This window comes from Jaculus jaculus, chromosome 5 (assembly GCF_020740685.1).
Source record: "Jaculus jaculus isolate mJacJac1 chromosome 5, mJacJac1.mat.Y.cur, whole genome shotgun sequence".
Taxonomy (NCBI): domain Eukaryota; kingdom Metazoa; phylum Chordata; class Mammalia; order Rodentia; family Dipodidae; genus Jaculus; species Jaculus jaculus.
This window is the reverse complement of record NC_059106.1, coordinates 129,469,172-129,495,611: the sequence shown is the minus strand read 5'-3', so window position 1 is coordinate 129,495,611 and position 26,440 is coordinate 129,469,172. Positions and strand designations below refer to the sequence as shown.

Here is a 26,440-nt window from a genome sequence, read left to right as displayed (position 1 = left end):
TTTGTTAGTGCATTGCAGGTAATTAAATCAAGGAATTCATTTATGAACACCCAAACCAGTACACTAGAAAACAAGTTTCATCCATCCTATTGAAGCATGAGATAGCAGCGGACTCTTGTTTTATGTCTTTAGCCATTATTAGTTTCTTCAGTAAAGAGAACTGCAGTCATTAGGATTCTGGTTAAAAGTGTCCTTAGGTATGCCTCTTGTTGATAAAGAAGGAAACTGGGCTCCATTTCTAAACTGGTGCAGAAGAAATAATGGTAGATTAGGACAAACAGATATAAAATCAGATCTAGAATCAAATTCGAGCCAGTTCTGTGAAGTTGGAAACCCTTGACTTGCAGTGTTTCTGAATCCTTATATGTGGGGTAGACAGAGATACTAACTTAAAGATACTTCTTCCTTGAGGCTTGCTCAGTGAGTAGCTATAATGTGCTCATTGATTTAACATCTAATGAAGACAAAAGCATTGAGAACCTAGTGCTAACCAGGACCCTGGTCCTGTCCTTTGGAGCTCACACCCTCACAAAGCATATTAGCATACACATACACAAATGCATTCTTGGATCAGAGGAAGCATTACAGATTCAACAAACTAAAAGGAAGAGACTATAACTTCATGTTTATGTAGCTCTTCATAAGGTAAAATCCTAACCTCCAACATGATAGAATTAGGAAGGGAAGCCTTTGTGTGGTGATTAGGTTGTGATAGCAGAGCCCTCATGAATGGGATGGATGTCCTTATAAAAGAGCCCCAAGGGAGTTCACCTAACTCTTCTGCCAGGTAAGAAAGCAGCAAGAAGAATATCATCTATGAACCGGGAAGCAGTTCTCACTGAACATCACATCTTCCAGAACTAGCCTCTAGTGTTGAGAACTAAATACTCACTGTATGCTATTTTCTTATAACCACCTGAGTAAAGTAAGACTACATTATAAGTAAAGCCAGTATTAATTTCTAATCATCAAAAATGCATTCCAAAAGGCATGAAAAAATAAAATAGTTATGTCTGGTTTAAGGTCACAAGGTGCGAAAGTGATTGATTCTCAGATCTACTTATTAATATATCCTAAGATGTTAAAAACCACAGACAAGGGGCCTGGGAGATTTCTCAGTAGTCAAAGGCACTTGCTTGCAACACCTGCCAGCTCAGGTTCCTTCCCCAGCCCTGCATAAAGGTGGAGACAAAGTGGTATAAATTGCAGTGATTGCAACTCCAGTGTGTCTAAAATATTAGCTTCATGGAATACCTTTGCAAGGTAGAAGAGTTGGTCAATAGGGTGAGTACTCTAGGGTTTCCTTGAGAGTTCAAGAATAAACTTTAGGGTTGGAGGGATGGCATAGTAGTTAAGGCATTTGCCTGCAAAGCCAAAGGACCCAGGTTTGATTTCTCTGGACCCACATTAACCAGATGCACAAGGGGGTACATGCATGTGGAGTTCGTCTGCAGTGGCTGGAGGCCCTGGCGTGCCCATTCTCTCACTCTCTCTCTCCCTCTTTCTCTGTCAAATAAATAAATAAAACTATTTTTTAAAAAAGAATAGTTAACTTTACATAGATGAGCATTAAACATCTGTGGCAATTGATAAAGTTACATAATAAATAATTCTTAGGGTCTTGCTTTAGTATTGGACGGTGCTTTAATGTCTGGCACTTACATTGCTTCTGTCATTAATGTGCTTTTACCTCAGCATTCCTCTGCCCGAGGAGGAGGAAATCACTCTTAAACTATTAACATCTCTGTTTTGAACTGTTCAAAGAATTTCCTTGGTATCATCCATGCCTGACCCAGTCTACCACTTACCAGGGTCTGACTGTCCCCTCTACCCAATGTTTTCATACCTAAGATCATTACCTTGTGGACCTTGTAGTGTGATGGTATCATCTATAGCCTAAACTACAAATTCTCAAATGTCTTTATCATGATCTTTTATAAACGTCTACAAACTAAGTAACCCATAGAGCTTTTGTTCATGTGGCTTATGGATCTAAACATTTACTGTATTTATAAATTACAACAGAAAATTTTAATATCTGTTTAAAGTTAATAATAAACTTTTTAAATGTTAAGAAAGCATTTTTAATGAAACATAACTATATTTTTCTTAGTTGTCTGTGAAAAGACATAAACCTACTTGGAAATCTCTCCACTGACCCACTTAACAGAAGGTAGTTGAATTCTCAAACCCACTCCTGAGCTGTTTCTTCCCATACATTCTTGTGGTAGATTTATGAAGATAAGCTGGCCTCACTCTGAAATGTGGTTGAAAAGGAAAGAAGCAACGAATGAGGATTTGTCAAACAGACACTAGGAAACATCAAGGAACACTTATGACACAATGAGAGGGGGAAAAAGACAAATAATTAGTATTAGATGAAATATTTTAATGAAAACAGTTTTAGATTGGTGTATCTGCTGTACCAAACTCTGGTAACTCCTGGCCCAGACGCATCTCCCAGCTTCCTTCCCATTCATTGCTTTACTTTGCATCCCTTATGTCCATTCTCTTCTCACAGAGTACGCATTGAAAAATGAGAACCATGTTAGAACACCTCCACTACTGACCCTTTTTTTTTTTTCTAAATTTTTTTTGTTGTTCATTTTTTTTTATTTATTTATTTGAGAGCAACAGACACAGAGAGAAAGACAGATGGAGGGAGAGAGAGAGAATGGGTGCGCCAGGGCTTCCAGCCACTGTAAACGAACTCCAGACGCATGCGCCCCCTTGTGCATCTGGCTAACGTGGGACCTGGGGAACCGAGCCTCGAACCGGGGTCCTTAGGCTTCACAGGCAAGCGCTTAACCGCTAAGCCATCTCTCCAGCCCCACTACTGACCCTTTTAAGATACCTCATTAATACACAAAATCAGGTTTCTAAGATCCCGGGCAGGTTGGGCTTGTAATCCTTTCCAACGTCACCTGATGCTCTCCCCTAGTTCGCATGGCACCTGTACCTCAGTGTCTTCTGAGGCACCAACCTGTCTCATGTCAATCTTCAGATTTAAAAATTGGGTAGTGATACACAGAAACATTGCCTCCTACCCATAACTGACGGCTAACCCCACATGCAATCCATATTCCCCAATGAAGAGGGTCCCTGCGCAGGGGGAAGGACAGGAAGGAGGCTAAAGATGGTACCAACTTGACTGTATACATTGAGTACAAAACAAATAAATTAATTAAATAAATAAATAAATTGTGTGGACTGGGAAAAAATAATTTGCTCTGGGAAAGGCATTTTCTGATCAAATACAAAAGAGACTATCTCCAGTTTACAAGTCAGCAAACTGAGACTCAGAGGGATTGATAACCAAGTGTTCACAGCACACTGCAGAGTTCACATATGTAATACTTGTGCCACGTTGTCAGTTACATGGCAACTTAAGAACAAGAGAGGCAAGAAGAATAAATAATACTACAAGACTCTCCTAAACTTGGTTCTCACCTCTTCATATTTGAAAACATCTGAGAAATTTCTATTTTTTTTAAATATTTTGTTCATTTATGTATTTATTTATTTGAGAGTGACAGGCACAGAGAGAAAGAGAGAGAGAGAGAATGGGTGGCCAGGGCCTCCAGCCACTGCAAACTAACTCCAGACGCCTGCGCCCCCTTGTGCATCTGGCTAACATGGGTCCTGGGGAAAGGAGCCTCAAACCGGGGTCCTTAGGCTTCACAGGCAAGCACTCAACCACTAAGTCATCTCTCCAGTGCACATCTGAGAAATTTCTGAAGCAAGCATTTATGTTTACAGTTAAGAAAGTGTGTTCCTCTGGGCCCAGGCTTGCCAGTGGGACCTTAGATGTCCCAGGGGCACCACTTGATGTTGTGGAGGCTCCTGGCACAGAGAGGGAATCCCAACCAGAAGCCTGGCCTAGTTCATAAAAGCCATGTGAGACCTTGAGCACTGGCTGGAAGCTCCCCACCATCAGCTTTTCCTCAGCTCACTCCTCCTCCCTGAGGGGTTTAGATGCCTCACAGAGTGAAGCAACCAAACCATCATGCAATCATGTTCTTTCTTTCCAGACCTTTCTGAAAGATTTCTCCCAACAATAGTCTTCCAATATCAAAACAATAAAGTTATTCAGAGTCAGCTCTTCTTAGCTCAATGTGACAGAAGGCAGGCATAGTGAAATTAGATGGATGGCTTACTCACAGTAACACTAGCTTGTACAAGTCTCTGTTACTTTAAGAGTTAGTGTCTTCAGTTCTAAGATGAGGTAACTACCTCAACGGATTGCTATAAAAGAGGCAAAATTGTGAAGAAACTCTTTCAATGCTAATGTCATATGGTCAGGTTAGTTGATGGCATGTCATTCTAGTAATTTCAAAGGCATCTGGCATCTGAGGTCCTTCTCAGAGATAGATAGAGATGAGCGCCTTTTGGTTGTGGCATATCTTTCTTTAAAGATGAAAAGTAGTATAGCTCCATGGGCAAGCCATTTAGTAAAATACAAAATGCAGCACAGTAAATGTGCTCCCATGTCTAACAAAGCTATGGTTTAAAAGGTTCATAAAATCTATAATATTCCTAGGAGGACAGATTGTTCAACGAAGATACAAGAAAAACCCATCACTATTAACAAGCTTACATTGCAACATCCGTGCAGGTATTAGTTTTACTGTCTCCTTTTACTTGACAAAAATATGTTTAGAGGAGGAAGAGTTTCTTTTAGATTAGGGAAATTCTAAATTATAATCCATCAGGTCAGGGAATGCATGGAGGCAGGGACTTGAAGCAGAGCTGGTCACATTCAGCTCACAGTGAGGAGGCAGAGACCAGAACGCATAGAACACATAGTTAAGGTGTATTTTCCCACCTCCATTAACCAAATCAAGACAATTCCTCACAGACACACACAAAGGCTAGAATAACCCATCACACGTGATTCTAGGTCCTGTCAGTCTAAAAATCATAAACCACCACAATGCATAAATTTCTTTCAGCAAGAATAAAAGCAAAGCATTGCTATGTTAATAAGCCTAGGACATTTTTAAAAATCCAGGCTTATGAGGCAAAATCCTAGTTTCTGAAGATATTCCAAAAATATTCCTATTGCTTTTTTGAATACAGAGACTGCCTCGTTTCCTGAAAATTGTTTTTTTAATCCTGTTCAAGAATACCAACTTCATTAAAACTTTAAATTCTTAATGCTGTGTTAGGGCTTGATGAGATCTCCGTGGGATGAAAGAAACCAAGAGATCACAGTACCTACTATTTTAAAATGTTCTTACAATAGAAACATCATTTGTTGATGGCAATGCTTCACTGTAGAAGAAAAAAAAAAAAAAAAACAGAATTAGGGGCTGGAGAGATGGCTTAGTGGTTAAGTGCTTGCCTGTGAAGCCTAAGGACCTTGTGGTTCAAAGTTCAATTCCCCAGGACCCACGTAAGCCAGATGCACAAGATGGCACATGCATCTGGAGTTCATGTGCACTGGCTACAGGCGCTGGTGTGACCATTTTCTATCTACCTGCCTCTTTCTCTCTCTGTCACCCTCAAATAAATAAATAAAAACAAAACCAAAAATGAAATTAAAAATACCGGGGCTGGAGAAGATGGCTTAGCAGTTAAGGCATTTGACTACAAACCCAAAGGACCCCGGTTTGATGCTCCAGGACCCATGTAAGTCAGATGCACAAGGAGGCACATGCATCTGGGGGTCATTTGCAGTGGCTGGAATTCCTAGCATGCCCATTCCCCCTCGCCTCTCTGCCTCTTTCCTCTCTCAAGTAAATAAATAAAATATATATTTTTTAAAAGAAATATGCAAAACCTAGGTTGTATTTTCCCAAAGAGATGCCTGTATTTTGGGTTTGATGTTTTGTTGTTTTAACATTGTGCCAAGCATCCTCTAATTTGGCTAATTTTGAATTTCAGACATGAGTCATACATTCAAAAGAGAAAATACAACAAAAGTACTTGCTACAAATATAAAAATATCACCTATCATCATTACTGAGCCCTGATCTATGTGAAGACCATAAGTATTTCAATTTATCAAAATATAATTTACATTCTAAAAGGCAAATGATTAATATTTTTTCACCTGTGTTGACATCTTTCTTCTTTGATTTTACTTTCTGTGATGGGTTCTTCCTCTAGGAAAAAGGTTATTTTTAAGACATTTGTTAAATGTTTTGATAACATGTTTAATAAGTATGCTGTTTACATGCTACTTTACAGATCTACCAAATAAAGTTGGAGAATTACTGAAATATTATGTACAACTATAATTTTTATGACATTAGAGAAGACACAACAAAATGAAAATCAACAAAATTTAGTGAAAGTACAATCATTTTTCTCTGATTTATTTTGGCACAGGCATAATTATACTACATCATTTTTAAAGTGGAATGGAACATAAAACAAGATATTTGAATTTATAGAAAATACTAATGCATTTTAGTGAAAGACTTTTCCTCACTGGTAATGTCATTTATTGCTTTAAGGGAAGTACTAAATTGCACAGAGAAATAATAAGAACAACAAAACACACAGCCTTAACTTGAAATGCATAAGGTTAGGCTCATCTAGTTACTCTTTGTTTTCTAGAGAGTTTCTTATTTGTAAGATGAGGACACTGTTATGATTTCCAAGCAACATGGCCACTTAGGCATTTAATGATTCCATAAACACCTTTCCTTTCTTGTTGCTTAGTAAGACCTATTGCCTCAGTGACTTCGAAGTCAAAACAAATCTTTTAGAGTTCTTCCCATCAAAATAAAAGAAATGTTGGAAATGAAGAATTCCTGGTTTGGGTTGTTTTCTTGTTTGTTTGTTTTTCATGGTATGGTCTCATTCTAGCCCAGGATGACCTGGCTCTCACTCTATAGCTCCAAGCTGTTCTCGAACTCACAGTGATCCTCCTACCTCTACCTCCTGAGTTCTGGGTTTAAAGAAATGTGCCATATGTACTAAAAGCCTAGATATAGTAAATTAAGTGGCATCAACTTTTTAAGCAAATATTCAAGTGAATATGGCTTATACAGACATTTCACACATAAAAAAGTGCCTCAAATAAATACCATAAGACTGCAGCTTTCCTTGGCTAGTGTCAGCCAACATGCCAGTCCAAGATCTCCAATATTTCATTTCCAAAGCACCATAATGATGAAAGAGCTAACTCATTAGACCTGCGCGGGTTATATTACTGCACTAAGCGATTGACTTTAATGATGTGTACTGTCAGTTGGTGGTTATTTCAGAACTCCAACTGCCTTTTGGTTTGTGCCTGTCTCTTCTATGACTTACCTCCTCTACACTGTCTCTTTTCTAATTACAAAACAGTACTGATAATCATAATAGTACAATCAACCTCCAATAGTTTAAAAAAAAAAAACAAAATTATTTCTATCAGTTGACAGAAGACACCCATCTCTTCCTCCTCTACTTTTTCTGAGTTGCACTGGAAACAGGAAAAGCAAAAACAAACAAACAAAAAAAAGCCATCAACTAAATCTAGTCCCAGTCGTAATTTTGCCACAGTCTAGCTGTGTGAACTCACAGACAAATGACAAACTAGCTGAGACCCTTGGGTTTCTCATCTCTAGTGCCAAATACTGCTACACAATCCAGAATGCACAATCACCAAGCATGGATGCATACTGTGGTCCTGAGGTCCTGAAACCATGTGGCATGACATCCTGTCTTGCCATTTTCAAACATTTTCATTTTACTTTCTGTGATTTAAAGGAAGTGAGCCCTGTACCATGAGACTTTCTCCATCCTTGCTGTGCATACAAGACTTCATTATACATATTCAAACTTGGTGAGCTAAGAAAAGAGACCAAGACATGCACATGGTATCAGCACTGAGGTCAGAAACATGTCCATGGCCTTCCACTGTGCACCCTTGGTTCAGCCTTCCTGCCTTAGCTAAACTCTCCTAGAAAGTCTAATCAGTAAAATGATGTCTCAGTGACAGAAATTCACAGTGGACCTTCTTTATCGGGGTGAAGTATTCCATTTCACCACTTTACCATTTGTGACTGCTTGCAGTTCACAAGGATATGGTCTGAAAGGACCATTGATTTGAAGAATAACTCAAACATGACTATGAAATCAAAGTACTTATAAACTAGAGAACAGATTCATTCAAATAGTTTTCATTTTTCTTTTTGATATTTTGAAACTTCTTCCCAATCCAAATTCCTAAAGCATTTGATGTGGAATTGAGATGAAGAAGGTGGCATCTCTCTATAAATAGGTTCATCCCATGCTATATGAAGCATGGGTGCTGACAAAAGATTTGCTATTTGACTTTGTTAGTAATGATAATAGCACACTATCATCTTCCCAAAATTGTATCCACATCCCACATTCCCATTCTTTGGAGCTAAGTAAGCTTTGGAATAAACTGGAGTCCTTGGTATACAAATACATTCCCATTGCCTTTGCACGGGGAATGTGTTAGCAGTTCCTGCAACCTCTGTGCCACGTTATCACCGTGACACTTTAGCTAAAGGAAGTCACCAGACAAGATCCTCCATGGCAAGATGAACACTAAATATGCAAAAAAGAGAAGCAGATTAAATACAGACTAAAGGAAATAGTAAGCTCAAAAATTCTCCTATTTTCCAATGAGACATGAAGGAAGTAAAGCACAGCCTTTCCTTCCAAGTCAAATTAAGCCATGCAAATTGCTCATCTACAAATCAGCTTCCACACAGATTGAGTTTACCTGATCTATTCACATACATAACCCATAAATCATCCTGATTACCTTTTTTTAGTTGAGAAGACCAACTAGGATTGACATAAATATAATATTATTATCCCAACCAGAGTACAACAACCACATCATGTAGGAGTCACATTGAGCTCAGAGCCTTTAGTCCCCTGCCGACCACATAAACTGTAAGAGAAGGATCCCGTGCAACAAGACTGGAGACCTTTTTCTTCCCCTAAAATGAATTTTTTAATATGCAAAGATATTTTGCTTTTGCCCAAGTCCTCACTTTATCAAAAGTACGGGCTATATTAATTGCACATAAAATACTAAAGATATTACTAGCTCTGATCTCAGGATCATTATTTTTCTTTAATCTAAATTTACTATTTGGTGGCCAATCACAGTGTATTGAAACAACTAATAAAGTGACTAATGTCATGAAAACTCAATGCAAAATAAGATGCCTTCCTCCCATGATTTAACCTTAGATTTCTAAACTAATTTTGAGTCTCACTTGAACATAACCTATGTGCTTCATTTGCAGAATCCAAGAGAATAAATAGCAAAGTCAGAGTTGCTAAGAGGCTAAGTTAGTCAACACACCACAGAACAGGCTTCCAGTCCAGCCAATCTTTCCTTTAATTACCAGTTCTAAGGTTAAAATTCTTCAGACTGCAAAGGACTCTGTGGCCACACCCAGAGGATCAATGACATGATGGAAGCAAAGATCATAACATTTCGTTTCTGTCCTCTGTGGTGTGACACTAACCTGGCTTGAGCTAGGAACAATCACCTTGACACTCTAAGTATTCAATTGCCTTTTGCAATTAGAGACATATCAATGAGCAATCATTGGCACCTAGGGCTACAGAAAACAATCAACTTCTGAAAGGTTTTGTCATAAAATTTCTGGTAAGCCTGAAAATGTCTTTAGACTCTCTGGAGCCATACTGTGAACATCAATTTGTTGGCTGAATGTCTCAAAAGTCTGAGTAGGCAGAGAATGGTAACTACATAGAAGTTTCTAAGCAGAGCCTTTGGAAACCATCAACTGGTTGAAAGAAGAGAAGAAGAAACAGTAACTATGCTAAAGGAAGTGGACAGACATATAAGAAAAGAGTAAGGTGAGAAATTGGGATGCTTGAAAGAGTGATATCATGAGTTGCGGGAAAAAGAGAAAATCCAGGCAACATTAAGTTCATCTGGTGAGGTTTTGAGCGATATTTGGAAGAGCTTTTTTATCTTTAAGATTGCTCTGTGCAGTATAAGTCCTGTATAGGTAGATGTGTGAATGCATAAAAGAAAGGGGGCCACATGAATAACCAGACGGATGGATGGGATGGATGGATGGATGGACGGACGGACGGACGGACGGATGGATGGATGGATGGATGGATGGACGGACGGACGGACGGATGGATGAAAAGGCCCCTGCCCTCAAGGACTCTACAGACTTTTGAGGCCTAGATGCATGTTTGCATGTGATTCTTATCCTAGTCAAACAAACTGTGGATTGATCACAGCAGAAAGTGTTTTCCTGAATATGGGACAAGAAGCTATTCACTGACACCAGGTGGTTGAGAGAGAGAGAGAGATGTGAAGAAATCAGGGAAGAGGGTGGGACAACAGGAAAGAAAGGAGTTCTGGTTTCCTTCCAGGAGTAATTCTGGAGCTTTAAGTCATAGGGAAAGGGTGTCGGCCTCCTCGGGGAGCCACTTTTGGGCAGCTACTGACCTGGTCTCCGCCTCACTGGCCTCTTGCGGCCGCTGCAGAAACGCACTTTGCTGAACACCCCGAGGACGTGCCTCTCGCACAGGGAGCGCCCGTCTTTGCTTGGGCTGGAGCGGCGCTTGGAGGCCGACACCCGGTCGCTGTTGGACTCCCTCGCCTGCCGCTTCTGGCGGATCAAGGAGCTGGCTATCGCCGCAGCCATAGCAGCTCAGAGCGGGCCCCAGGCCCCGGTGCTCCACTGCGCCCTGGGTCTCGCGCTCGGCCGGGGTGAGGGCAGGACCTCAGGGGCCGGGAGGTGTAGGACCGGCGAGGGGAGGCAGTGCTAATACTTGAGGCTGCAGTTCTGAAAACCTGGAGCCGACAGGGTTCGTCAAAGTCTGGGCAGTGGCAACAGAATGTGTGAAAATCCAGATGTAAACTTCCCCAACCTCTGGCAGCGGGGGCGGGGCAGTCCCAGGCCTTTCTGCGAAGTAGTCCTTTGCACCCAAAACTTGCACCCCAAGACAATCCACGTCCAAGGGGCAGTGGAGAGTTTGGTCACACTGCGTTCAGAGAACCAAGTAAAAAGGGCAGACAGATGTCCAAAATACCAAGCACTGCCCCTGTTGGAGAGGCGCAAGCGTTGTAAGGTGTCCAAAGTATATCTACACATACATACATAGAAAACCCGTTTACAAAGCAGAGCCTGGACCGAGGCGAGGAGCGTGCCCCCAGTTTTAAAAAGAAGAAATACTAAAAAGTGAATAGAACGTTCTTTTAGCAAACAAGCCACCAACCGCACGAGAGGAGAGAGAGGAAGGCAGCAACTGAACTCCCTGCGGCCCGCGGTTCAGGAGATGAAGAGGTCTGTGCAGGCTGAGTGAGGTCTACGGAATGCATCGCACCGGCTGCGGTCCTCCAGGGGCCGGCGGCCCGAGTTCTGGAATCCCGAGAGCCCAGAAGTGGGAGCGCTTAGCCAGAGTCGGGGTAGGGGCGCGGGGCGGGGGCAGCTGTTTCCAGCTGCGGCGAGCGCGCCTCTCCTCCAGCAGCTGCACTGCAAAGAGAGCGGGAGGGAGAGAGGGAAGGAGGGAGGGAGGGAGCAAGGCCGGGAGGGAGGTAGGGAGGAAAGGGAGGGAGATCCTCGAGGGCCCAGGCACCTTCGGGGAGAAATCCACGAGAGGAGATCCGCGGGGGGTCCCCGAGAGCGGGACGCTATTTGGTCTTTCTGCCCCGCGTTCCGGCACGGAACGGGCACAGTTGGTGATTATTTAGGGAAAATTCTAAATGTGGAATGACTCAGTCGTCTAGAGAAGCCCCCTCTTTCCACAGGCAGCAATGCCGAAGGTGTCCTCTCGCGCTCGGCACCCGCACGCCTTTAAGTGGAGCTCCCCGCCATGGCGCTCCGCGGAGCAGCCGCCGCACCGAGCCGCTCTCCCCGCACAGGCTTCACGGGGAGCTGGCCACGGAGGGAGGGAAGAAAGGAAAGGGCACCCTGGCGGGCTCGGGATCAGGTCATCGCCACGGCGCCCGGGACCCCAGGCTAGTGCGCCCCGGCAGGTTGTCGGCAGCTCCCAGGCTCCGGATCAGATGGGGGTGACCCGCGCCGCGCGAGGCCGATCCCTCAGTCCCGCGCCGCCCATCCCGGCCGGCCGAGGAAGGAAGGGACCGGCGCGCAGCGGAGCCCGGCGCGTCTGCCGCCGTGCTGGGGCGGGGGCTGGCTGAGGGCGACGTAGGCTCGAGGCCGCTGCGGCTCCGGGTCCGAGCGACCCACCACCATGGTCTGGGGCCCGCCCGGACACAGGCGGGGTCCCTAGGACACCCCGGGTGACCGCAGGAGACGGCTCTGAGCGTGCCACCAGGGCCTTCGGGGGCTGAGGGTCGGGGGGGATCAGGAGGCTGGTGGCCACGTCCGCCAACTGGCCCCAACTTGCTGGGCCCGAGGCGACTCAGAGCCCCGGGCAGGCGGGCTGACCCTGCCGTCTCCTCTCCCGGCCCTGGAGGGGGCGCTCAGGGCGGAGTCCCATTCATGGGCTGAGGCTCCCCGCGGGCGCGCAGAGCCGCACTGGCTCTGGTTCTCAGTTGGAGCGCTAGCTCGGCAGGAAACTCCAGGCTGAGACGCCAGCCGCCGAGACGGCGGGTGGGATGGGGAGCAGGAGACTGCTGGAGTTCCTTGGGCTCCAGAAGGCTTAGCGATGCACTGGATGGGACTGAGCTAGGGGCCCAGATGGCTCCCAGAGCGCAGAACAACGCGGCGCAACTCGGGTCCGGCTTCCTTTCCTCTCTGCTCGCAGACTCCCCTTCTTCCTTTCCCCTGTCACCCCCACCCCCACACCCCCGTCTTCTGTCTCGGTCTCACCCCTTTTCTCCTCTCTACGCAATCCTACGTGATTGAGGTTTGGATGAGAAATTCTCAGAGGCAGAGCAAGGGAACTGCAGCTCGGGTCTGCTGCGTCCGGTCCCTCCCCCCCAGAGAAAAACACAACCTCGGGGGTCATTAAAGGACCCTGGGTGTCTAAAGAAAGTGACGGGGTGGGAAGCTGAGAAAATGCCATCTGCCCTGTTCCCCCAACTATTCCTTGTCCACGAGGGAAGTAGACACTGGTGAAAGTAGCAATGACCCTTTAGTCTCTTTTGGGGACCCACATTCGCCTCGTTTTGAATAGCAAAAAGTGTTACCATCTTTTCAGAAACCAAATGTCTGGTTCTGTCTGGAAAGCTATGAAGTAGACCCAATCCTTTAAAAAAAAAAAAAAAAAAAAAAACAGTAGGCCACCAACCTATCCTAAGGTTGAATAGTGGGGGGTGAGATTGTGGCACCAAGGGCAAAGACAGTGAACGACCAGCTTTGGAGTGCAATCGCGTCTCCATAAAGTGCTTGCAGATGAAAGCTGATGTACAGAAACCAAGGAGTCAAACAAGTTGAAATACGGCACTAGAGACTGGCAGTGTGAAGAGAGTAGTCACCCTTCTTCACTCATTCATGTGAAGCTCCAGGAGTGGATTGGAGTTGTTTTTACATATCTTTTTCTTCAATCTTCAAGTAACCCTAAGCTCTCCTTTTCACACACTTCCCTAAGCATCAAGGGGAATGCTAATGGATAGAGTGGGTGATCATGAAAGCAAAGAGGAGAAGATGCTGGAAATAACCTAAGAGGGAAAGAAAGAAACAGGCACTGGAGGTAAGTGAAAATGGTCCCGACCTAAGAGGGGCCCCAGGAACTTTCTAGATGTGGGTACAAATCTGGCCTAGCAGAGGTTCACTTGGGCAATTGGAAGGACTGAAGTATGTGAGGTTGTTCAGAGCAAGCACTGATGTGATATCCCAACACTGCCCAGGGCGAGGAGCCTGAGCCTTCCATTGGCTGGACAAGTCAAAGGTTGTTGTCAGACAGCAGGTGGGCCAGACAGCTCCTAAGAGAATTAAGTAGCAGTGTGGCAGGATGAGCCTGATGGGTTCATTCTTGGCATTCTTCATTTATTTTATTTATTTGATAGAGAGAAAGAGAGAGATTAAACAGAAAGGGTGCACCAGAGCCTTCAGCTACTGCAAATGAACTCCAGACCCATGCACTACCTTGTGCACCTGGCATACGTGGGTCTTGGGGAATCGAACCTGAGTTCTTTGGCTTCAAAGGCAAATGCCTTAACTGCTAAGCCATCTCTCCAGCTCCATTCTTGGAATTCTAATGACACAGATCAAGGCAGGAGAAAAAGATGCATACACCTCTCTGCTCCAAAGTGCATGTGGATAGAAGGAAAGACTGCTTAAAATAAAGTGGTAAAACAACCTACTAGGGAGATGTTCAATTTTCAGAAATAAACTTATTTTTTTCTTTCCTTGGCCACCAGAAGACTTGTCTCATTTTTGATCAAGGCAGGCACAGACAGTACTGTCTGGCTTGGTGGGGGGCTGTTGTAAGCAAGTCAACACCCAACAGAAAAAGGTCAGCTAAGGGGAATCTTAAGAGAACTAAGAAGCAATGGGGCTCTTAAGAAATCACTGCTAAACCTGGTCTCTTTTTTAATTCTCAAAAGGGGAATAATCATTTCCACCTACCTCAAAGAGCAGAATGTATGTGTGTAAGCATTTTGAACACTGGAAAACACCAATTGAGTGAGAGATGTTGACACTGTTTATAAATGCTTGAATGTCACCTGAAATGCTCATTTTAAAAAATGCTTATTTTCTGATCATATCTAGAAATGTAAAACAGAAATCTCTGTAACTGGAGCCTGGGAATTATAATCCCTCACAAATTCTCCAATTCAAAATTCAGGAGCTTCCTATATTGAGGCAATCTAGATGATACTAGAAGAAAATGTAAGCTTAGACTTTCAAAACTTGGCACATTCCCCCTAAATTGGAGTCCTTTCCCTCCTCCCATCCCCAACAGAAAGCCTAGAAGGAGGGTATGTGTTCTTAAATCTTTGTGTGTTGCTGTCTTTGTTTTTTATAGTCTGTGAGAAGTGAATGTTTGAAACAGAAGGTAACCCATATAGAAGCCAAGGGAGGAGAAAGGTTGAGGAGGGAAGAGATGAAAAGCAGATAACAAACAGTTGCTGCTTGAAGTTCTCCTCTCTGACTTGGCATGGCAATATCAAGTTCGACATTTAAAGCACAAAACAAAAACTTTCAATGTTCGCTTTCCGAGATGGACATGAGTCGGGTCTTTAGATCTCTATTAAAAGAATGGGGTGTTTTGGATTCGATGAGACAACAAAGACTTGACTTTTCTCCCCTTGCACTTCTGTGACTGTCAGGAGGGCACTTTAGCTATTTGATCCTTCAAATATCAGCTGCATCATGGCCCTCACTTCCCAGGTGGAAAGAATGTGGAGATATAGCAAAAAAGTGTAAAGGTACCTAGGATTTGAATACATAGCAGTTGTTGCAGTTACCTTCACACTATTGGGATAAAACGCTCAAGAAAAAGCAACATATGGAAGGAAAGGCTTTGTTTCAGATTACAGTCTGGAAAGGAAATTTTGTCACGGCATGACAGAGCAGAGGCTGGACATCCCAACTTACTACTGTAGCTAGCAGGAAGTAGCAGGAGAGTGAGCTAAGTGTAGCCAGCACTAGTAAGCTAAGCTCACAAGCCTCAAGGTCTGCCCCTAGAAATACACCTTCTTCAACAAGGTTCTACCTCCCAAAGGCTCCACCAGCTGCCATTTGAAAATGTGGCTCAATTACAAACACATAAGGCTATGTGAGACACATGATATTCAAACTACCACTGCAGTTGAACTCAAAAGCAATTAGACTTCATGAATTAGTGCATAACCTTTCTATCTGGACCACTAAATATTACAAGCCCTTCTTCATGCTTCTCAGGATGTATTCACTGTTTTTGCAATTGCATTCAACCTACTGATGATATTGATATCTCAGAGATGTCAATGCTTTAATCCTTATGTTCTCTTTCTTGGGACAAGTAAAGAATATCCCTTTCCAATTTTGAGTCCAGTCATGAGTGGGAAAAGTTTTAATTACTTTGGAGAAAGTTGCCAGATACAAATTGAAAATACACTTATATAGTTATATTTATATTTCTTACCTCCAGTCAAACAAAATATAGACAGTCTTAGTCATCTCCATATTTTAAAAAGAAAAAAAGAAAAACCACAGAACATTTAATTGTCTTTGGCTGGCTCACAGGCCAAATCTTCCAACTCCCAAATCTAACTAGGATTACTTCACACATCCATTTAAAACATTGTATTGAGTGTACTTTCTCCCAGGGATCCAAGAGACCAAGGGAACTTCCATATGCCTACATTCTCTTTGCCCTGAACAAGATTAGAGTCTATGCTACCACTATCATTCTTTGGCTTGTGTCTTAATTGCCCATGGTCTGTAAGCTCTCATAAAAATTAACAAACTTATCTACATCACAACCACAGAGCAGACAAATGACAATGAAACCAGAAGTATATAACTGAGGTCTAACAATACCAAAGAACTGTGACAATTATGTAAATTATGAGAAGGAACATCACTGTCTTTTAGATTCTCATTTAAATGAAGCTCCCGCTATAAGTCACAGACTTCTCAAAACAGTTAAATATACCTTGGGATTTATGTGCATTACTATCACTCCTCGGCATGTGTTTAACAGAAGCTGAAAATCTTAAAATGATTAACCCTGATCTTGTAATAACAAGCAGAAAGTAGAATATTGTCCATGTCTTTGTCTATTGGAAACACAAACAAACCCAGCTCTGCCCATAGATCATCCTGCTGGGAGAACAGAAACCAGACTCAAAGCTCAGGAAGTAGGAGCTCAATGGGTTTGGCCTTCTCTCCATGAATGATCCTATGTACACTCATTGTCCTTGTATCTCCTCTGTGCCAGGTTGTCAGTTAAAGTAGTCTGGCCAAAGCAATAAAAAATAATTACTTTCTAATAATCTGTGAATTCATTTCTGTAGCAAATTCATTTTTGGTGCTTAATTCAATAAGTCATTGATGGAATTACGTTTGCATGCGTGTGTGTGTCTTATTTGGATAGCTCGCAAAACAGGAATAGGATAGATTCCACGTTCACAACACAGAGAAGAGTCATGCTTTCATTTGCCTAGAGGAGAAATTTTCAACTTATGAAGAATATCTGCTTTGATTATAAATATAACATACAATGAATATGACTAATGCTAAATGTGTTTCATGCTTCTAAATACATTACAATTACTGACAGACTGAATCCTTATACAACCCTAAAATGTAAGTTCTAAACATACCTTCATTCTATAAGTGCAGAAACTGAAGTACAAAAAGGCTAACTTGTTTAATGTGGGACATTTAGCAAAGAATTTATAGAATATAGATTCAAACTCATTTTTCAGAGCTTTCATTTGTAATCTATGTAATAAAGCAAGCCAATAAATACAGTACAATGAAAAATTACTATGATATAACAAATTTAATAAATAAGAATATGATTAGCATTTATAAAAATAACCTGTGCTACATTGTGCATCTGGCTTTATGTGGATACATAAAGAATTGACCCTAGGTGTTAAATTCTGCAGGCAATCACCTTAATCTCTGAGCATCTCTCCAGCCCTGTACTTTATTTTTAAATACTGTTTTTCATGTATGAGCACACCAATGCTCAATACACTTCTGATTAAAGTTAAGAAGGCAAAAAAGTTTTACACACCAAGAACTAGAAATCTCCCAATATCACAGTATCAATAAAGACCTGTGACTTAAACTCAGTGTCTCTATTGCTCTGGGATCACTTAGAAAACAACCATAAGAGTGGCAAGTGTCCTTTCACTTACTGCCTCTAGCATAGCTACAATAATGACCTTAAAGGAGAGAAACTGTATGATGGGAAAGGGGTACAAATGTCTTGCTACAACTTTTACCTCCTCTGGGTCAGGGAGCTAAAGTTATGGTTTTACCATTCTTGGCTAGGAGAGGGTTCTTATCCAAGAATTCAAGTTCAATTTCGTAAGTAAGCTATCAGAAGAAATATAAAGGAAGCTTGTAAAGGAATGGATTTATAGCTTATTATTCCTATTCCTTAAAAAAAAGTGCACTGCCCTGACATGCACAACTCAGAGGTTGGTGCGGGAGAGGGAGTCACCTGTCTATTATCCTTTCCAGCTTGAAAGTATTAGAAAACCTACTACAATAGAATGCCTACCATCTCCACTAACCCCTATTTTAGGAAGTGAGATCCACAAGGAAAGCATTGTGTTTGCTTGGCTATTTCCAAGTCTGAAATCCTTTTCAGCATATAGCAGATACTCAACAAGTCCCTGAATAAATGGTTTAATTCATCAATCCACTGGCTTGAGCTCAATGCATTCCTTTTTTCTTTTCTTTTCTTTTTTTCTTTTTTTTCTTTCTTTCTTTCTTTCTTTCTTTTTTTTTTTTTTTTTTTTGGTTTTTCGAGGTAGGGTCTCACTCTAGCCCAGGCCAACCTGGAATTCACTATGGAGTATCAAGGTGGCCTCAAACTCATGGCAATCCTCCTACCTCTGCCTCCCAAGTGCTGGGATTAAAGGTGTGTGCCACCATGCCTGGTTTACAGTGCATTCTTAACATGCCCTATGCCATTGAGTCTATCCTCAACTCCAAAATAATGACATTCACCCAGCCATACACACATTATTTTCAAGCAAACAGGTGCATAAGTCATCCCAAAGGGAAGAATGGAACATTTTCTCTTTGTAGCAAGAAATCATCTCACCTAGGACAAGGTTGCCTCCACATTCACATATGGTTTATTTGCTTTGTTAATGTGCTCTAAACTTCTCTGCTTCAATTCAATCTATTTATGAAAATTTGGTACCATAATAGGGTACCTGGACCCAGACATCTGTTCTGACTATCCAATTATCCCCCATTTTTAGGGATATATTTTCAGATCTAATATTCTCTCCTCTCTCTCTCTCTCTCTCTCTCTCTCTCTCTCTCTCTCTCTCACACACACACACACACACACACACACACACATTCACAGAAGACAAGGAACATACAAGTAAGGCAGAGAGACACAGACATCAGATAAAATTATGAACCAACTTGTAGTCTCTGAATACGACTATAATAACTTTTAAGTGGTCTGATGATCTTAATAGTCATATTGTCACCCATCTTTACTGGGCTCCTTTCTCCACAAGCCATTCCTAGTTGCTATCACTTCTAATTTTAGATTTCAAATTTTCAAGGAATGGATCTGATGGAAATAGCAATCTCTTCCACTGCCCAGCACATGACTGTCACTCAAAATATACTAGAAAAGTCATAATAAGTTCATACTTTTGTCCTCTGCAATGTACACAGCATTGGGCACAGAGAAAATAAGAGATAACTAATTAGAGAGTCTACTGGTCCTGTGCTCACTGTGGTAGATACAGATAAAGGTTTTTCTGAAAATTACTGAAATGTGCCAACTTGTTAGGACAAACTAACAAGGATCAAATGACAGTTTGCACAAGGTGACCAGTAAGGTCATTTTTGGCACCAGGTTTAGAGAACTCTCTAACAATAAAACATAATGTAAAGAAAGCATGCAATTTAAAATAAGTGATTTATGATTGTATAGAGCTTAATCTGAGCCTAAGTTTGTCACTTACAAAATATATATGTTTCCAAATATTTAAAAGAGCATATTAAAATTCTCACAATGGCTTTCATAGGAGAAGAAATATGAATAAGGGAATGAATGAGCAGGATGGATGAAGCATAGCATCATATGCACAGTTAAAATTTAGCCTTGTTGGGCTAAGCAAAATCACCCCAACTGAAAGTTTAAAATATTTCAGAATCTTACTTCATGACACTGGGAAGAGACGAAAAGGAAAACCCAGTCATGGTCACTTGGTTTTCCTCATGAACCTTGTATAACTTAAGGCAAACCTCATGTTACTTAAACTGAACCAAGTTCCAAGTGTGCATTAAAAGCAGAAATGGATGGCTAAGCTAGGAAGAAGTAAAAAGGAAGCTAAGGGCCATGCAGCATCCACATGCACAAGGCACCATGCTGTCTCTCATGAATCCTCCTAAGAACTCCATAAGGTCCACATTGGCATCTGTACTGTACAACGCAAAACCTGAAGGTCAGAAAGTCGACTAACGCACACTGGTCAGCTTCAGATTTCAAAACTAGTTTAGGTCACTTCTAATTCAAAGCATTCTTAATGATTCTTAACAGAAGAGGAATTTATGGAATCAAGTAGCAAGGCATCTATAGTACTATGTATATTTCAGAGCAAAGAAAACCCATAAACAAAGGCCAAAGCCTGTCAAAGGATCCTATAGTTTGTTCCTCTGAGGTCTCAGCCATAACTGAACTGTTATTTTTATAAAATTAACCAAGAGAAAAGAAAATAAAGAGAATAATGCTTACTTTCATGTGCCTATTGAGTTCTCATTGAAGAAATAAATTAGTATTTTGTGTGGCTGGATCCAAACATTTATATAGGGATAGTTACCCTAAGCAAATACAGACTGCCCATGGAGTAGACTGCCTCAGAGAGGTAGGCAGTATGTTGTCCATCACCAGAGCCAAGTCAAGGTTTTGGAAAAGGTAAGAGGTAAGGGTGAATAAATGGTGGTGTTGAGATGTTTCCTCTGCACTGATACATTCTGTACTGCTGGGAGAGGGAGAATCATATATAAAGTACATGAAACTTATAAGGCTCAGGAAACTCATGAAAGTTACACACTTCACAAGGCCCTCTCCAAGGCTGTATAAGCAGAAACACTTGCTGAGGAGAGGAAGCTCTCCTATTGGCAAAGCTGCTTGCCAAAAATACAGGGAGTTTCAGGGATGCAGCTTTCCTGAATGGTCACCCATGCTGGGATAGGCTATTTGGTGATGCAGCAACCTTTGAGTCACTCCTACTCTTGTAAATACCCCCATAAACTCACTGGTTTAGTAAGATGAAGTTAGGTCAACTCATTTCTTTGGGGTAAGAGATATTTGTTCACATCTTACCAGTATATGTCACAAACACACACACACACACACACACACACACACACACACACAAAATAGTGGTGAAAGTGACCACTGGAGAAAAATAAAAATAGAATAGAAAATTCAAGGAGACTGTCAAGGGGAGCTTATGAGAAGAAAACACTGAGACCAAGATTTCTTTCACGTAGAAACTTATATGTGCTGCGGCTAGGCCAGCTGAATAGAAAAGACGCTTCTGAGTGATTATAGGTGAGGGGTAAAGACAGCCCTCAGCTTTGTGGCACAAGAAAGTAGGGAGGGTTGCACCTGTTAAAATCTAAATGAGGAAATTCGGGAAGAACCAGTGTGAAACCACAGTGAATTCTGTAGAAGATGTTCATTAACTGCAGGATTCTGATGGAGGAGAAAGTCCACATTATTAAGGCAAAAGACCTCAAAGCAACCAAACACTGAGGAATGTGAAAGTGATCGATCGCAGGAACAGGAAATTAGTCAGGAGGGCCAAAAGTAATTTCAGAAACTGCATAATTTCAGCACCTCAGGTCTGGTGTTGGACTGAAGTTGTGTGGGTTACTATAAGTAATCGAAGAATATGGAGACCCAGTGTGTGGTAGAAAGAGGTTTTTTAAACTTATATAAACTCATAACTTTCAAAATTGGTGATGGAACAGAGCCTTGCTACATGGTCCAGACTGACCTCAAACTCAGAATTCCCTCATAGCATCTGAGTGCTGGCTTTGTAAATGCTCTCCATCCTATCCAGCTCTACTCAAGTGAGTGTGTGTGTGTGTGTGTGTGTGTGTGAGAGAGAGAGAGAGAGAGAGAGAGAGAGAGAGAGCATGTGTTTGTGCAGGAACACTGTGTGTATCACTGTATGAATGCTGTATGGAACCAACCTTGGGTGTGGCTCCTCAGACAAAGTCTCCCTTTCTTGAAACAGAGTTTCTCATTGGCCTGGATATCACCAGTTAGGTCATTGAAGCCCATGTATATGCTAACCTCCTCCGCTCCATTGCTGGGATTTCAAGTATGGGTCACCACAATAGGATTTTTTGTATTTAACATGAGTTCTGGAGATTAGTCTCTTATGTTTTTATATATTATTTATTTATTTATTTGCTTATTTATTTATTTATTTTACACAGAGGAAGAGAAAGACAGAGAAAGAATGGGCATGCCAGGGCCTCCGGCCACTGTAAATGAATTCCCAACACATGCACATGCTAACATGGCTAACAGGGGTCGTGGGGACTAACCTGGGTATTTGGCTTTGCAGGCAAATTCCTTAACTGCTAAGCCATTCCTCCAGCCCAGCCCCTTATACTTTTGAGGCAAGTACTACGCTGACTAAACTGCATCTCCAGCCCTGCACTCAAAGATTTGAATGTGGTATCTTTGATTGACTATTTTGGAAAGATGAAGAATCTCAGCTCTGAAAATCTGAACAACAATTTGTGAAAAGAAATCTTCACCCAACAATTTCTCAACTAAATTTGTCAAAGCTCAGTGAAGAAACGAAGAGGTCAGACATTTTAGACATTGAATGGGTTGTGGCCACACCTGATAGCAATTATGATAGGCTATCTTCCATCTTCAGCTTGATGTGTGTGTGTGTGTGTGTGTGTGTGTGTGTGTGTGTGTGTGTGTAAGTACATGTGGTGCCATGGTGCACATGTGGTGGTCATGGGACCACTTCCTGTGTCAGTCCTTGCCTCCCTCCAGGGGTGAGGGTGTGGACCTGAGGCTAGCTGGCTCTGAGAATCAGGAAATGCTCCTGTCTCTAGCTCCCTTCTCCCTGCAGGCATGCTGAGAGTACAGATGCCCCTTTCTTTTGTTCTTGTTTTTGTTTATTTATTTTTGTTCTTGTTTTTATTTTTGTTGTTGTTGTTGCTGTTTCGTGGTTTCTGCATATATAAACTCTGGTTCTCATGATTGTGTGGCAAACATTTTATTCTCTGAGACTTCACCCTAGCCCCAGCTTGACATTATTTTTTTGGGGGGGAGGGGTGGCTTAAGGTAGGGTCTCACTCTAGCCCAGGCTGATCGGGAATTCACTATGTCATCGCAGGGTGGCCTGGACCTCAAGGTAATCCTCCTACCTCTGCTTCCCAAGTGCTGGGATTATAGGTGTGCGCCACCACACCTGGCTTTTTGTTAACTGACTAAATAACCCTTCAAAAACTGGAGAATATCCATGCGCCCCACTAGCCGGCAGGGAAGTCGCACAACACAGAAAGGTCATTTAACCTCCATGCATCAGTTTACTTGCCAATAAAATGAGTAACTGTGAAAATAATTACTTGTCTATTTTAAGTCTGTTGGATGTATTCTGGAACCAGGAGAGCCAGACAACCGTAGCCATTCTAAAGGACAAGAAAGAGCATGGGATTCTCAGGTATAGTAATAGTTTTAACAAGACTGCTTCCTTGAAAAGGAAAGTCATTGGCAGTTTGGGCAAAGCCAGTCTAATCTCAATGAAAGCCTGAGGCTGATACTGTATTCCTGTTGTATCTCAAATCAGGTGTCTATGTCTAAGTAGGAGTCTCAGACATAGACACATAGACACCCAGTGGTGATTCAGAAGAAATAATGAATGCTCTGTTCCTTGTGGACATGAAACAAACAAGCCAGAATCAAACTGTTCCTACCAAAATTGAAGAGGAAAGATTTTTGTTCAGTGTTTTGTCGTTGTTGTTTTTCTGAGTATTATTTCTATATTGTATCAGGATATCTTAGATAACCATTGACTGCTTTGTAATAATTCAGAACACAGGAAGAAATAATTTTACTATGAGGAGAATCAATGAGAAATAGACCCTAATTGACCCATTTCTATCTGAACTAAATTTTCCTTCTGATGCTACTTAATAGGGAAACCTAGATAATATTTTTACTTCTAAGAGTCCAAATTCTCATTCTTAAAATGAGATTAACCTGGTTAAAGAGAAGGCTCACGGTTAATAGCATAAGGGCCTGAGGAGGCCTGAGAGACTGCCTGGGTTCCATCCCCAGGACTCACCTAAAGGGCTGGGCATGGTCACACACTTTTGTAAGCCCAGTTTCATAGGGGAGCAGAGGCCCAAGAATCACCTCACTACAAGTAAAGCAGTGGAAGAGTGATGGAGGAGAACACCTAACATTCTGCTCAGGCCACTGTGGGTGAGGGTACTGTGCTTCAAGAAAATGCACGAACATGCTGTATGGACACATACATGTTTACACACCACACACACATGCAAAAACAAATAAAAAACAGATTAGCTGCATGGTTGTGCAGTTCTTTTCCCACTCTAAAATATTATGATCACCTGTAATGCTCATCAGTATTTACACAAAGCAAAAGGAGATGTTGTCTCACCATCTTGCAAGTGCAGGGAAGCAAACATAATCACTCATTTCACTTTCTTACCTGGATATTGTGAATAGTGAGTAAGCAAAGGTCTAAAAACCTTGGCTAGAGAGAGGGCTCTGGGGTTAAAGGTGCTTTCTTGCAAAACCTGCCAGCCCAGGTTTAATTCCTCAGCACCCAGGTAAAGGCAGATGTATGCAGTGGTGCATCATCTGGAGTTCCTTTGCACAGGCAGGAGGCCCTGAAGCCTGACAGTCACATACTCGCATGTTCTTTCTTCTCTCTCTTAAATAAAATGGCAAAAAGGTTTTTTTTAAAAAAAATAAATAAAAAGTGGCCTTGAGAGATGGCTAAGCAGCTAAGGCACTTGCCTGCAAAGCCTAAGGACCTATGTTCAACTCCCTAGAACCCTACTGCACAAGGGACACATGCATCTATAGTCCTTTTTCAGTGACCCTGACGTGCTCATTCATTCCTTCCCTCTCTCATAAGTAAATAAATCTTTTAAAATGTTAAAAAGAAAAACACTGGGTGTGGTGGCACACGCCTTTAATCCCAGCAATCAGGAGGCAGAGGTAGGAGGACTGCTATGAGTTCAAGGCCACCCTGAGACAACATAGTGAATTCCCGAGCTACAGTGAAACCCTACCTCAAAAAATAAATAATAAATAAATAATAAAAACATATTTAAAGGGAAGGATTAAGAATGAAACACAAGCCTGTGTCTTCCACCCTCTTCCCGGGTTTTGTGGGGCTGCTGGTGGCACTATGATGCCATTATGGGTTTTCGTCTTTGTCCGATCAAAATGAAAATGCTAGCTAGGAGGGAAAACTTGATGTGAAGGAGCCCAAGTAAGAGGCCAGAATCAAGAACACATGGCGTCCCCTCGAAGACACCTGACAATCTTAAGTAGCATCAGTTCTCACATTCTCATGAGTTTATAGTCCTATCTCAGCCTTGAAATGCCACAGAATCTTACTTCAAGATCGTTAAAAATTTATGGGCAAAATTTTTCCTGCTTCTGAAGCCGAATCAGGCCTCAATATGACCTACTAATTTTCTTCTTTGTCAGAGAGCCCCCTGTTGCATAATCACTGTAATTGAAGTGTGTGTGGCTTTGCTAACCAAGTCTCCTCAAGTCAGTAAAATGTGTGAGATTTAAATATATATATTGGCAACAACCATAAAATGCCAGCTTGTGATTTTCTTTTCAGAGCATTCCATCCTAGGGAGCTGCCATATAAGTCTACATCCAGAGAAGAAATTTAGCTCAGCATTAAATCACTGAATTCTGGAGGGGTGGGGGAAAGAGGGTGCATTGTAATGCATTGCTGCTATTAGCTTATTAAAAGAGCCTGAAAACAGCTTACCCTTCTGTTTCTTAGGGTCATTTGAGAAAAGAATGCAATACATTTTCATGACAAAGACTGAGCTGTGGAATCACCAAGCTCAAGAACTGGTTTGGAAAGAATCCTCAGTCACTTAGACCACACCTTCCTCTTAAAGACTGAGAAAGGCATTGTGCACGCTTCAGGCCACAAGATTCTTGATGGCCGAGCTGTCAGTTAGCTTCCTGAATCCAGGCCTAGGGATCTCTTCAATATAAGGCTTATTGTATTAGGAATACCATATTTCAGCAATAGCCATATTTTGGTTTTTGTTTATAAAAAAAAAGCGTAAAAAATTGATATTTATGTCATACCACATTGTATAATGAAAGGGACTTTGCATTCAGTCCTTGCAATCATCCAGTAAGATACTTATAAACACTTTACATGCCTGATTCCCAGATTTCCAATCAGAAGCCGGATGGCTGAGGAAGTAATCCAAGGCCATACACCTGGTAAACTGTGGCAACAGCACTCCAGCTCTGAGCTTCCAAATGTGATTTGTTTTAGAATTTTTCTTCTTTGGACCATTTCCTCACTCTTTAAATTTAACTGTTTCAGATAAGGCCAAATTAATATAAAATGTTCAGAAAAGATTGTAAACGCTTTCCTCAAAACTGTCACCAACCAAAACACAGAATTATTTTTCAAAACAATAAGTATTTCTCTTCTGGACTTATTATACAAGATAAAATAGGCATAGATATTTTTATACCTGTAGAAATATGACCAAAAACAGCTGGGTATGGTGGTGCATACCTTTAATCCCAGCACTCAGGAGGCAGAGGTAAGAGGATCGCCATGAGTTCAAGGCCATCCTTGAGACTACATAGTAGATTCCAGGTCAGCCTGGACTAGAATGAGACTCTA

The 26,440-nt window shown here is 41.9% G+C and overlaps 1 protein-coding gene across 6 annotated transcripts in view; it reads right to left on the bottom strand.

Moving 5' to 3' along the window:
- The window catches only part of Fgf12 (fibroblast growth factor 12), a 559,941-nt gene that overhangs the window by 254,424 nt on the left and 279,077 nt on the right, over positions 1-26,440 (bottom strand). The window contains exon 1 of one of the 6 annotated variants that reach the window (XM_004654261.2): positions 10,418-11,993. The exons of the other annotated variants lie outside the window; for them this stretch is intronic. Within the exon in view, the coding sequence (XP_004654318.1) occupies positions 10,418-10,616 (199 nt within the window). The 5' untranslated portion in view covers positions 10,617-11,993. Of the gene's footprint in view, positions 1-10,417; positions 11,994-26,440 lie in introns of those variants that run through there. 6 annotated transcript variants of the gene reach the window in all.